Source organism: Staurois parvus, unplaced genomic scaffold (genome assembly GCF_062004578.1).
Source record: "Staurois parvus isolate SC_StPar_1 unplaced genomic scaffold, SC_StPar_1.0 ptg000414l, whole genome shotgun sequence".
In the NCBI taxonomy this organism is placed as follows: domain Eukaryota; kingdom Metazoa; phylum Chordata; class Amphibia; order Anura; family Ranidae; genus Staurois; species Staurois parvus.
In genome coordinates, this window is record NW_028318210.1 from 8,348,523 (window position 1) to 8,363,181 (window position 14,659).

The 14,659-nt window shown below is 41.0% G+C and overlaps 1 protein-coding gene across 1 annotated transcript in view; it reads right to left on the reverse strand.

Moving 5' to 3' along the window:
• TYRO3 (TYRO3 protein tyrosine kinase) overlaps positions 1 to 14,659 on the reverse strand; it is a 273,752-nt gene that overhangs the window by 189,132 nt on the left and 69,961 nt on the right. The window contains exons 3-4 of the mRNA XM_089686919.1: positions 13,129 to 13,229; positions 12,829 to 13,002 (exon numbers count right to left, since the gene is read on the reverse strand). Coding sequence (XP_089543045.1) covers positions 12,829 to 13,002; positions 13,129 to 13,229 — 275 coding nt within the window. The remainder of the gene's footprint in view (positions 1 to 12,828; positions 13,003 to 13,128; positions 13,230 to 14,659) is intronic.

Here is a 14,659-nt window from a genome sequence, read left to right on the forward strand (position 1 = left end):
ATACATTGTATCTCTCGAACTCCTGTCAGAGAGAAGGAAAAAAAAAAGTTTGTAAAAAAAAAAAAAAAAAAAGATAAATAAATAAATATTAAAAAAATAAAAGAAAAAATAAAAAAAAATACCTAGATCAAGGTTTGATCTAGTTCAGTGCCAGGGTTAGTGTTTAGGTCAGGGTCAAGGTCAAAGGTCAGGGTCAAGGTCAAAGGTCAGGGTCAAAAGTCAAGGTCAGGATTTAAAAAAAATTGGTATCAGTGTCAGTTAATCTTAATGTCAGTGTCAGTTAGTGTCAGTGTGTTTTAGGTAAAAAAAAAAAAAAAAAGACAAAAACAAAATGCGCACTATGGTTTCTGGGCTGTACTAAGGGTACAAACAACAAATAACATACACATATATGGTATCGCTGCGATCGTCAAGAGCTGGAGAATTTATTTTGGGTTTCTCTTTGGTGGTAGGTTATGGTCATAACAAGAAACACATAGCTAAATTAAAATAAAAGGATTTTTTTTACTATTTTTGGCCAGTTTTCCTTTGATAATAAAAAAAAAATCAGGAGATATCCATTACCATTTACCACCAAATGAAAGCCCAATTTGTCCTGAAAAAATCAAGGTATAATCCACCTGGATGTGCAAAGTAGTTGTGATGATATGTACGGTTTTGCTATCACATGTCAACGGTGCAGAATTGTGCTTAGGCATTTAGATTTGTTTTACCCTTAGGCGTGAAGGGGTTAAGGAGCAAAGTATAAAGCAGCTGGCATGAAAGGTAAGCCTCCAAAACGCCTTGTGGTATACAGTCAAAAACAGAAAACATGCAGCGCTAGGGTATATAGGTCTATCTCATGATAAAATATGACCATCTAAACAGGTATAAACGCAGCTAGCACAATGGTCTTAAGCAACCCATACTATGACATAATTATCATCAAGAAGGTGTAATTAGTGATATAGGTGTCAAAGTCAATATATCATAGGAGTGACATAAATAAATCTGTGACATCTGTGGTAGGAAGTGTGGCTGTAGAATGCACTAACCAGATAGCGCAGATAATCGCGCCTTGGAGTAAAATGACCTACTCCTGGTCGATGGATCAGGAAACCTGCCGGAGTGGTGGTCGTCTCTGCTGTGGTCACCAGAATCATCTGCGTCCTCTCCGATTATGGAATTCCCGAGTGTCCAGTGGGATAAACGCTCATCCGGTATATTTTGGAATCCTTATGTCAGCGACCTCCAGGGGTGCGGTGTGAGCTCAAGGAACAGGAAACACCTTCAGGGCTCAGAAATAAACCCAAAAGAGAGGCTTCCGATAGTGTGATATCTTTTATTGAGGTGTAAATAAACAAATAAAGCACTTACATGGTGCAATACACAATTCCAAAGATGGCCGCCCGTGTCAAGGTGTGGACCATGTGGGTAGTAGTTGTAGATCAAATAGCATCTCCCTAGGCAGGTTTCCTGATCCATCGACCAGGAGTAGGTCATTTTACTCCAAGGCGCGATTATCTGCGCTATCTGGTTAGTGCATTCTACAGCCACACTTCCTACCACAGATGTCACAGATTTATTTACGTCACTCCTATGATATATTGACTTTGACACCTATATCACTAATTACACCTTCTTGATGATAATTATGTCATAGTATGGGTTGCTTAAGACCATTGTGCTAGCTGCGTTTATACCTGTTTAGATGGTCATATTTTATCATGAGATAGACCTATATTCCCTAGCGCTGCATGTTTTCTGTTTTTGACTATATGATGCACAGATGTTAAATGTCTTTACTAATTCTGTAAAAGCTTGGCCCAATGACCACCATACTTCAACCATCCCTGTTGGTCCCTTAATGTGATGGATGATCTCAATGACAAATCGAGAAAGAGGATAAGAGGAAAGGGAGCAAAAAAGAATGAGATTTCAGAAGCCTATCTAACTGGATATATTCTTCTCTGCTTAGGCGATTTTTCATCATTTGCACAGCTTGTACGGAAATCAGTTTTTGAAAGGTTAACATCCTGCTTCTCTATTTACATTCAAAAAGTATATATGTATACTTTATTATATACACTATATTGCCAAAAGTATTGGGACGCCCCTCCAAATCATTGGATTTCGGTGTTCCAATCACCTTCATGGCCACAGGTGTATAAATTCAAGCACCTAGGCATGCAGACTGCTTCTACAAACATTTGTGAAAGAATGGGTCGCTCTCAAGAGCTCAATGAATTCAAGCGTGGTACTGTGATAGCTTGCCACCTGTACAATCTGTGAAATTTCCTTGCTACTAAAAATTCCACAGTCAACGGTTAGTGGTATTATAACAAAGTGAAAGCAATTGGGAACAACAGTAAAATGACTGAGCAAGGTCAGTGCATGCTGAAGCGCACAGAAGTAGCCAACTGTCTACAGAGTCAATAGCTAAAGACCTCCAAACTTGGTGTTGCCTTCAAATTAGCACAAGAACAGTGCGTAGAGAGTTGCATGGAATGGGTTTCCATGTCCGAGCAGCTGCATCCAAGCATTACATCACCAAATGCAATGCAAAGTGTTGGATGCAGTGGTGTAAAGCATGCCACCACTGGACTCTAGAGCAATGGAGACGTTTTCTCTGGAATGACTAATCACGCTGCTTTGTCTGGCAATCCAATGGACGTGTATGGGTTTGGTGGTTGCCAGGAGAACGGCATGTGCCTGACTTCATTGTGCCAAGTGTAAAGTTTGGTGGAGGGAGGGATTATGGTGTGGGGTTGTTTTTCAGGGGTTGGGCTTGGCCCCTTAGTTCTACTGAGGGGAACTCTTAAGGCGTCAGCATACCAAGACATTTTGGACAATTTCATGCTCCCAACTTTGTGGGAACAGTTTGGGGATGGCCCCTTCCTGTTCCAACATGACTGCACACCAGTGCACAAAGAAAGGTTCATAAAGACATAGATGAATGAGTTTGGGGTGGAGGAACTTTACTGGCCTGCACAGAGTCCTGACCTCAACCTGATAGAACACCTTTGGGATGAATTAGAGCAGAAACTGCGAGCCAGGCCTTCTCATCCAACATCAGTGCCTGACCTCACAAATGAGCTTCTGGAAGAATGGTCAAACATTCCCATATACACCCTCCTAAACCTTGTGGACAGCCTTCCCAGAAGAGTTGAAGCCATTATAGGTGCAAATGGTGGGCAAACTCAATATTGAACTCTACGGACTAAGACTGAGAGGTCATTAAAGTTCATGTGCGTGTAAAGGCAGGCGTCCCAATACTTTTTGGCAATATACTGTATATACACTCACTAGCCTCTTTATTAGGTACACCTGTTCAGTTGCTTGGTAACACAAAAGTTACTAATCAGCAATCACATGGCAGCAACTTAATGCATTTAGGCATCTAGACGTGGTGAAGACAACTTGCTGAAGTTCAAACCAAGCATCAGAATGGGGAAGAAAGGAGATTTAAGTGACTTTGAACGTGGTATGATTGATTATATATCTATATTTCTATCAAGAGAACAAGGATGTGATCTCCATGTATTGCAATATATGGAAACCACAACCTAGTTTTCTCAATGTATACGTAAGTGGAGGGAGTGGGAGCCCACTTTTGAAGTTTCAAAAATAAATGGATAAGTTTGCTTTTTTAGAAAAGAACGATAAATGCACTTTTTTTGCAGGTAAATAATGTGCATTTACTATTTTTTTTTAGGTGCCTGGAAAGCAAAGCATCAGCAATTAGCAGATCGTGGGTGCCATGCCGGACTCCAACAGACTATCAACGTAAGCTATCTGCCTGTACATTGTACAACTAGGCAGTTTCAGAATGACAGGAAGAATCCATGAACTACCAGAGCACTGAACAGCGCCACGGTTGTTCATTAAGAACTACAAGTCAGGAAGGAGTAGTTTCCCAGTCACAGAACTCAGTGAATGAATAGACCAGGTGGGCGGAGCCCTGCAAGTCACTTTTTTTTAAATTGTGACAGCTAGCGGGGGGGGGAAGGGGGGACAGAAGATCCCTGCTCACTGTTAAAATAGGGGTATTAGGGGGGAGGGGAAAGGGGGGAGGGGCTGGTGCTACAGTAATGAATATGGGTGTAACATGTTACGAAAGGTGAACTTATCCTTTATATTCAGAGTATTCATTCTAGGTGGATGTCATAATGGAACATTTTAGACACAGTGTGCACAGCCACTGAAAGATTTCAGAAAGGATTTGTACAAAAGAAGTAGAGGAAAGGCTTAAACACAGGTAAAACTGGTTGTTGTTACTCAACTAGCTAATAAAGCATTACACAAGAAGTCTCTGAAAGTCCTTAGGAAATAATCTGGAAGATAATTCCCTAAGAACTGTCAACACGGTGTACCAAATGAGACCATCTTTGACTTTATCCAGTAAACAGTCCTGTTTATCAAATGCTACTTCTTAACTGCTTGCCTGCCGCCCTATAGCAGAAATACTGCTACAGGGCAGCAGGGCTGCGCAAAATCACGTATATAAATGTGATTTTGCACTTTTGGGTAGGGGGTGCACGCGTGCCCTACCCGCGCCTCCATTGGTGGCCTCAGCTGTCGATCACCGGGTCCCAGCTGGTGATTCCCCGCCGTCACCCAGCGATCGCTGAGTATCACTGACGGGGGAGAGACCTGTATGTAAACAAAACAGATCTCTCCCATCAGCTCCTGCACACTGCTTTGTATTGCTCTGCATAGCAGAACAATACAAAGCAATGTGCTGACACAGTGAAACACACAAAGCACACAGTAAAACAGCACCCAGTTAACCCTTTGATTGCCCCAGATGTTAACCCCTTCCTGCCCAGTGCCATTAGTACAGTGTCAGTGCTTTTTATTAGCACTGATCATTGTATTGGTGTCACTGGGGATGTCACTGACACCAAGTCAGTTCCCCCCCCAGTGTCAGAATGCCTGCCGCAGTCACGCTATAAGTCACTGATCACCGCCATTACTAGTATAAAAAAAAAAAAATTCAGTATATATACCGCCATTTGTAGACGGCTATAACTTTCACGTAAACCAATTAATTTACATGTATTTGAATTTTTTTTTTTTTAGCAAAGACGTAGCAGAATACATTTTGGCCTAACTTCATGATGAAATTTGATTTTTTTCAATATTTTTACTGGACATGTTTAATAGCAAAAAGTAAAAAATCATGTTTTATGAAAATTGGTCTTTTTTTGTTTATAGCACAAAAAATAAAAAATGCACAGGTGATCAAATACCACCAAAAGAAAGCTCCATTTGTGGGGAAAAAAGACAAATTTTGGTGCAGTGTTGCATGACTGCGCAATTGTCAGTAAAAGTAAGGCAGCGCCGTATCGTGAAAAATGGCCTGGTCAGGAAGGGGGGTAAATCCTCTGGAGGGCCAGTTGGGTAAAGCAGAACTTCACTCTCTTAAATCAACATTGACTATTTTTATTCCTTATGACGATAATATTAGTAAACAGATCGTAAATAGACATTTACATGTTTTTTTTTACATTTCTTCAATTACTTCCTTGTTTCCATGCCTAGGCAAATTATATCATACATCCCAGGTGTCTTTCTCAGCTTAGCACACCCCCATGCCTGAGTTAAATGAAGATGGATTCCAGGAATTAAATTCATCTGCCCTTACTTAAGATGGCCATGGCCAGAAATGTTTGAGGGTCCCCCCCCCAAGTGATTTCTCAGCAAAATAAAACATGGAGACATGAGTGGATGGGAGAGTTTGCTTTGAATATTAAACATGAATTAAATAGTGTTTTTGGTTTACGCTGCTCAGATGCAGTGCAGTTCTGCTGTAACCATTTCAGCTCCAGTGGTGTACCTGTACGTCGTTGGCATTTGAGCTGTTATGTCAGGATGATGCTTACAGCTGCAGGTATCATCCCGGTACCGTTTTTTTAAAGCCGATGGTCAGCTCTCTTGTAATAGCAATTGGAGTGGCTAACTAGCAGCTCGACTGCTATTACAAGCCGTGGGAGGGGACGTCCACCTCCCTCCCGCCGCCTTGTGCGGCTTTAACGTCATCTTCTTTCCCACTGGGAGTCCTGATCAACCAGCTGGAGCTTCTGTTGGCTCATCATAGAGTCCAACAAAGACCAGATCAACTTTCTTGGACTCTTTGATATAACCCAGAAGCGATGACCTTACATAACTTCTGGTTTACTCAGAAATACATAGCACCATTTTTAAAAAGGAAAACATTCAATTACAACAATCTTGGTGTGATTAAATGCTTTTAAGGACAGAGGAGGGATTTGGGGTCTTATTGACCCCAGACCCCTCCATAAAGAGTACCTGTCACATGCCTATTGCTGTCACAAGGGATGCTTGACAGCAATAAAAGTGATAAAAAAAGGCAAACACACGTGTTGGTCCTGCACGCACACAAACAGCAATCATCTCACACATGTGAGGCATCACCACAAACGTCAGATCGAGGGCAGTAATTCTAGCATCAAATCTCCTCTGTAAGTCTAAAGTGTTAACCTGTAAAAGCTTCTATGAATAGTAAAATTTACATCATATGTCACCGTTGCACAGTATGAGCACGTGTAAAGCGTGGCAGGTCTGGTATCTGTTTACTCGGCGTAACATCATCTTTTATATTTTACAAAAAATTGGGTTATGTATTGTGTTTTTTTTGCATGAAAATTCAAAACAGTGTAATTTTTTCCTTAACCCCTTGGCGCCGGCGCCTCCTGGCCCTTTAAGGATTTCAGAAGCCGGGAGGAGGGGCGGGGTTTTAGGGTAATGTGACCGCTGTGATTCGTGGTCATATGATCGGGAAAGGTCCCGATCGAAAGAGGAGATTGGGACCTTTCCGTGAGTACCGGACATGTATGCAGGGAGCACACTCTCAGCACATATGTTTTTCTTAATTGCACGCAAATGTGCGGCCGCTTGGCGTCAAGGCCCAGATGCCGGGAGGCCGCACATTTGCATGCGGCCGACGCCAAGAGGTTAAAAACTGCATTTGAAATAGAACTGCACAAATACCATGTGACATAAAAAATTGCAAAACCCAACCATTTATTCTCTAGGGCCTCGGCTTTAAAAATATTTAATGTTTGAGGGTTCTAAGACATTTTTTGGCAAAAAATACTGATTGTTACATGTAAACAAAAAGTGCCAGAAAAAGTTTGGTCTTCAGACTGTTAATTTGAAGAACAATCTGCCCAGAAGATCATATGTGCGTTTCATGTATTTAATGCAAATTATTTACTTGCATTGCCTTGTGTGATATCATCAGCCACAGCAGAGCTGTCAATAAAGTGACATTCTCCAGTATTCCCCTTCACTAATTCCTGGCAGCTACATCGAAGGTTATGCAGGGGAGGGGTAGAGAAGGGAAATGACTCTTAAATATTAATATATTCTACAAGTTTTAAGGCATATTGCGTGTTAAAGCGAAGCTGAACTTCTGCTGTAAGAAACTGTGAGCAGGTAGGCTTTTATTGCAGAAAAGACATTTACTTTCTTTTCCGGTACTGTAAACTAAGCTGTGTATGCGCAGCATAGCTTACAGTGCTGGGCCGGTCTCTGAGCCCCAGGATAACTAGTTCCTGCGCATGTGCAGGAGTGACATCATTCCTCATTGTCCAATGGAGAGGCCTATATAGAGAAGATGCTGGCACCAGCGAGGAATCATTGGTCACTTTTATTAAAAAAAAAAGCTGCAAGTATTTACTTGATGTTTCTTTGCTTTTCCCTACAATTTTTTAAACTGGTAACAGGATCTCTTTAAACTATTCCTGTCCGACCCATGTACATAAACGGTCAGATGGGAGCAGTGCCGAAGCAGGTGACCGTTTATAAACAGCCCCCGCATTCACTGCCTGTGCGCGCTCCCTGTACCGATCGCTGTACGGGACCACTGTGAGGTCCCGATCATGTGATCAATGATTGGCCAATCAGTGATCACATGAATAGCAGTAAGCAAGATGTCACTTCTGACATCATTACTTACCACTTGTGAAATCTGTGAATGATCACAGAGGTCACATGGTACAAGGCTATTCACAACAGTCTTGTACCATGTGACAAGCTGTGACCAATCACAGCTCTCACAGTATTTCTCAATGGCTGCAAGAATGCAACCAGAGAGAAGGAGAAATTATTGATTTTACAGCCTTTATGGGTGTAAAAGCAATCAGTGTATAAAAAAAAAAAAAAAATATCTTCATCACCCCCCACAAGTAGTACAGTGTCACTATGGTGACACTGTACTGCTAGGGTGACGGTATGTTAAAAAAAAAAAAAATAAATAATAATATAAAAAAAATAAAATAAGAATGTAAAAAAAAAAAAATGTTGAAAAATTATCATTTTTGGTTATAAACTAATTTGGTTTTTTTTTTTTTTTACTTGGCCAAGATTTATGAAGAAAGATTATTTATTTGCAAAATTATATAAGAAAAACACTTTTTTTTCAAAATATTTGGACTTTTTCATGTATATAGCAAACAAAAAAAATTCCAGTGGTGAATAAATACCACCAAAATAAAGTTTTATTGATGTCAAAAAAATGCTAAACAATACATATGGGTACAGTGTTACATGACCGCGCAATTGTCATTCAAAGTGTGATAGCGCTTAAAGCTGAAAATTGGCCTGGACAGGAAGGGGGTGAAGTGTTAAAGGGTAACTCCACTTTTGTTGGAGGAAAAAAAGCATTTTCCTCTGGGAGATGTACATTGCAGGAATGTTAACGAATTTTGTTGCAGATATTTTGTTATTCTGAAGAAATAGCTGTTTGTCTGTGTCCATATCCAAACGTAATGTGAATGGGAAAGATTTTATAATTATCAATCAGCCGCTGCACTTTCTGGATTGTAAGGAGGAAAGAGGCATGGTCTGCATCCCTTTAGCTGTGAATTACTTTTGGGAGTGACATTTATGTTGCAAGAGATGCCCAAAATCTGACTTGATTTTAGTCTAGCCGCTTGCCGCCCTGCCACTGTGTATATACGTGTGCAGGGCGGCAGTGGAGCGCAAAACCACGTTTTAAAACGGGTTCCGCGCTCCCGACACTTTCACCGGCAGGGGGCGCACGCGCGCTCCCGCCGACCCGCGGGTGACACAATTTGATCCAGGAGGGATCAATCATTAGATTTCAGCCAGTGATTTCTGGCTGAAATCACATGATTGGTCCCTGTCCTATCCTGTCCTGTGTTGACATATACACAGGGCAGGATATGATGTCATTCTTCTCTGCCTGGACACATTCCGTTCCAGACAGAGAAGAAGACACAGTAAAAGTGAGTACACAAGCACTACACTACAGTTAGAACACACCTAGGACACATTTAACCCCCTGATCGCCCCCCCCCCCAGTTAACCCCTTCACTGCCCTGTCACCAGTGTCACTGATCAGTGAAGCGATTTTTAATGATCAGTGTCGCTGGCGACTTCCGATACAGTTAGCGCCCCTCCCAGATAGCGCCAGTTTGCCCGCCAGTACACCAGTAATCTCGTTTAACCCCTTGATCGCCCCCCCCCCAGTTAACCCCTTCACTGCCCTGTCACCAGTGTCACTGATCAGTGAACCAATTTTTACTGATCACTGTATCAGTGTCACTGGCGACTTCCGATAGTGTTAGCGCCCCTCCCAGATAGCGCCAGATTGCCCGCTAGTACACCAGTAATCCCATTTAACCCCTTAATCTCCCCCCCCCCCAGTTAACCCCTTCACTGCCCTGTCACCAGTGTCACTGATCAGTGAACCGATTATTACTGATCACTGTATCAGTGTCGCTGGCGACTTCCGATAGTGTTAGCGCCCCTCCCAGATAGCGCCAGATTGCCCGCTAATACACCAATAATCCTGTCTATCCCCTTGATCGCCCCCCCCCTGAGTTGACCCCTTCACTGCCCTGTCACCAGTGTCATTGATCAGTGAACAGATTTTTACTGATCACTGTATCAGTGTCGCTGGCGACTTCCGATAGTGTTAGCGCCCCTCCCAGATAGCGCCAGTTTGCCCGCTAGTGCACCAGAAATCCCATTTAACCCCTTGATCGCCCCCCCCCAGTTAACCCCTTCACTGCCCTGTCACCAGTGTCATTGATTACAGTGAACAGATTTTTACTGATCACTGTATTAGTGTCACTGGTGACTTCCGATAGTGTTAGCGCCCCTCCTAGATAGCGCCAGTTTGCCCGCTAATGCACGGGATTTTTTTTACCAAAAACATGTAGCAGAATACATTTTGGCTTAAATTTATGACTAACTTTGAGTTTACGATATATTTTTTATAGCTGAAAGTAGAAAATATTGTTTTTTTTCAAAATTTTCGTGTTTTTTTGTTTATAGCGCAAAAAATAAAAAGCGCACAGGTGATAAAATACCACCAAAATAAAGCTCTATTTGTGTGAAAAAAAGGACGTAATTTTCGTTTGGGTACAGCATTGCATGACCGCGCAATTATCATTTGAATTAGTGCAGCGCTGTATAGCAAAAAAAGGCATAAATTACAGTATCTATACCATAGTTTGTAGACGCTATAACTTTCACACAAAGCAATCAATATACACTTATTGGGATTTTTTTTACCAAAAACATGGAGCAGAATACATTTTGGCTTAAATTCATGACTAACTTTGAGTTTACGATATATTTTTTATAGCTGAAAGTAGAAAATATAGTTTTTTTTCAAAATTTTCGGGTTTTTTTTGTTTATAGCGCAAAAAATAAAAAGCGCACAGGTGATCAAATACCACCAAAAGAAAGCTCTATTTGTGTGAAAAAAAGGACATAAATTTCGTTTGGGTGCAGCATTGCATGACCGCGCAATTATCATTTGAATTAGTGCAGTGCCAAACAGCAAAAAAAGGCCTGGTCATTAAGGGGGGTAAATCCTCTGGGGCTCAAGTGGCTAGAAACCTGGGAAAATCAGTAAGCTAATCACACAAGCAGGAAATTACATTTCTGAGGGGTGTTCTGTATTCCATCTGTGTACAAAACACCTCCAGGTTGCCTTACCACATTACAGAAAATTACAGCACTGCAGATTGAAAGGGAAAGTTAACTTTTTAATAACATTCAATTACAATATGATTTATGGAGCAATAATTATGGAGCACTATAATTAGTCAGGTCCATAAATATTGGGACATCAACACAATTCTAACATTTTTGGCTCTATACACCACCACAATGGATGTGAAATGAAACGAGCAAGATGTGCTTTAACTGCAGACTGGCAGCTTTAATTTGAGGGTATTTACATCCAAATCAGGTGAACGGTGTAGGAATTACAATCGTTTGCATATGTGCCTCCCACTTGTTAAGGGACCAAAAGTAATGGGACAATTGGCTTCTCAGCTGTTCCATGGCCAGTTGTGTGTTATTCCCTCATTATCCCAATTACAATGAGCAGATAAAAGGTCCAGAGTTCATTTCAAGTGTGCTATTTGCATTTGGAATTTGTTGCTGTCAACTCTCAAGATGAGATCGAAAGAGCTGTCACTATCAGTGAAGCAAGCCATCATTAGGCTGAAAAAACAAAACAAACCCATCAGAGAGATAGCAAAAACATTAGGCGTGGCCAAAACAACTGTTTGGAACATTCTTAAAAAGAAGGAACGCACCGGTGAGCTCAGCAACACCAAAAGACCCGGAAAACCACGGAAAACAACTGTGGTGGATGACCGAAGAATTCTTTCCCTGGTGAAGAAAACACATTTCACAACAGTTGGCCAGATCAAGAACTCTCTCCAGGAGGTAGGTGTATGTGTGTCAAAGTCAACAATCAAGAGAAGACTTCACCAGAGTGAATACAGAGCGTTCACCACAAGATGGAAACCATTGGTGAGCCTCAAAAACAGGAAGGCCAGATTAGAGTTTGCCAAACGACATCTAAAAAGCCTTCACAGTTCTGGAACAACATCCTATGGACAGATGAGACCAAGATCAACTTGTACCAGAGTGATGGGAAGAGAAGAGTATGGAGAAGGAAAGGAACTGCTCATGATCCTAAGCATACCACCTCATCAGTGAAGCATGGTGGTGGTAGTGTCATGGCGTGGGCATGTATGGCTGCCAATGGAACTGGTTCTCTTGTATTTATTGATGATGTGACTGCTGACAAAAGCAGCAGGATGAATTCTGAAGTGTTTCGGGCAATATTATCTGCTCATATTCAGCCAAATGCTTCACAACTCATTGGACGCCGCTTCACAGTGCAGATGGACAATGACCCAAAGCATACTGCAAAAGCAACCAAAGAGTTTTTTAAGGGAAAGAAGTGGAATGTTATGCAATGGCCAAGTCAATCACCTGACCTGAATCCGATTGAGCATGCATTTCACTTGCTGAAGACAAAACTGAAAGGAAAATGCCCCAAGAAAAAGCAGGAACTGAAGACAGTTGCAGTAGAGGCCTGGTAGAGCAACACCAGGGATGAAACCCAGCGTCTGGCGATGTCTATGCGTTCCACACTTCAGGCTGTAATTGACTGCAAAGGATTTGCAACCAAGTATTAAAAAGTGAAAGTTTGATTTATGATTTTTATTCTGTCCCATTACTTTTGGTCCCTTAACAAGTGGGAGGCACATATGCAAACTGTTGTAATTCCTACACCGTTCACCTGATTTGGATGTAAATACCCTCAAATTAAAGCTGACAGTCTGCAGTTAAAGAGCATCTGGTTCGTTTAATTTCAAATTCATTGTGGTGGTGTATAGAGCCAAAAAAGTAAGAATTGTGTCGATGTCCCAATATTTATGGACCTGATTGTATATATATATCCTTCCCATCCCCAGCTGCCTCTGCAGAGAGCAAAATTGCAGATTCTTTAAAATTTCACCTCTGACTACAGCTGAACACAAATACCTGGCATAAACAGGACTGATGGTGAGCCATCTGGTATCTTCACGGCAGTAGACCCTCTCACAAACCACAAAATGGTGAGCGGTCCAGGTGGTCCAACAGCTGCACATGTAATGTTGAAGGGAGTGTTGGGTAAAACAGCCATATCTTTTGGTTCCATAGTGAAATATGGGACACCTAAAGCCAGTAAAAACATATAAGACTGTAATCAGAAACAGTGGAATATACGCAGCAGGAGAAATTCACGAAGGTTGTAGTTACATGATGAATTATCACCGCACTGGGAATAGCGGAGCGACCTACCCTCCACCGTGATCCAGAAGTTATCTGACACAGCTTTCACTCCTTTATGCTCAGCTTCACACCAGTATTTTCCAGCATCCGGATGCTCAACATTTTTCAAGCTGCAAAGACAAATGAGTTAATGTTCTCCAAGAGCTTTGAAACACCAAAAAAAGGAGTTCTATGCCATGCAGCAATACCAACTTACAAACAGTTGTATTTTACTTTAGCTAAGTTTCAGAGCCATTTTCACATTTTGCGAATAACTTTGTAATGGCATATGGAACATACAATGGCTTGAAAAAAGTATTCATACCCCTTGAAATTTTTCACATTTCCTTGCCCAGCAGTTTAGATGGATGGCCATGTCTTGGTAGGTTTGCAGTTGTGCCATACTCTTTCCATTTTCGGATGATGGATTGAACAGTGCTCCATGAGATGTTCAAAGCTTAGAATTTTTTTTTATAACCTAACCCTGCTTTAAACTTCCCACAACTTTATCCCTGACCTGTCTGGTGTGTTCCTTGGCCTTCATGATGTTGTTTGCCCACTAATGTTCTGTAACAAACCTCTGAGAGCTTAACAGAACAGCTGTATTTATACTGAGATTGAATTACACACAGGTGGACTCTATTTACTAATTAGGTGACTTCTGAAGGCAATTGGTTCCACTAGATTTTAGTTAGGGGTATCAGAGTAAAGGGGGCTGAATACAAATGCACTCCACACTTTTCAAATATTTATTTGTAAAAAATGTTGAAAACCATTTATCATTTTCCTTCCACTTCACAATTATGTTCCACTTTGTGTTGGTCTATCACATAAAATCCCAATAAAATGCATTTAAATGTTTGGTTGTAACATGACAAAATGTTGAAAATTTCAAGGGGTATGAATACTTTTTCAAGGCACTGTATGTTTCAGGAAGGGGGGCTTTCTTTTGGTTGCACGGTCTTCCAAGGGTGAAATAATGTCATCAAGATGAATTAAAGCAGAACTACACTCCATCTTAGCGCTACAAACACTACTTAATTCATTTTAATATTCAAACTCACCCATTCATCCATGTCTCCAAGCTTTATTTTACCAATTTATTTTACTTCCTGGAATTCATCTGCCCATAGCTCAGGCATGCATGCAGGAGGGTGTGCTTAGCTGAGAAAGTCCCCCTCCCCTCCTGAAAAATCCTAGGATATAGGATATAATTTGCCTAGGCTTGGAAACTAGGAAGTAACTGAAGAAATGTAAAAAAAGTTTAAAATAAGTAAATATAATATACTTTCCTATCTATTTAGTAATGCTAGCAGCATAAGGATTCAAATTAGTGACTGCTGATTGAAAGAGTGTAATTCCACTTTAAATAAAAGGGCTAAAAAAATACTTTATCCAATTTGACCAGTTATCATTTCAAAACCAACTAGCGTTACTATAAAGTGATACTTTTATATATAAACTATAAAAGTTATGTTTCTAGTACAAAGCATGTCAAAGTAATTTACAAGTGAAATGAAGGCATTTTTTAACTGTAGTGTCTGCTTGTATGTTGTACTAC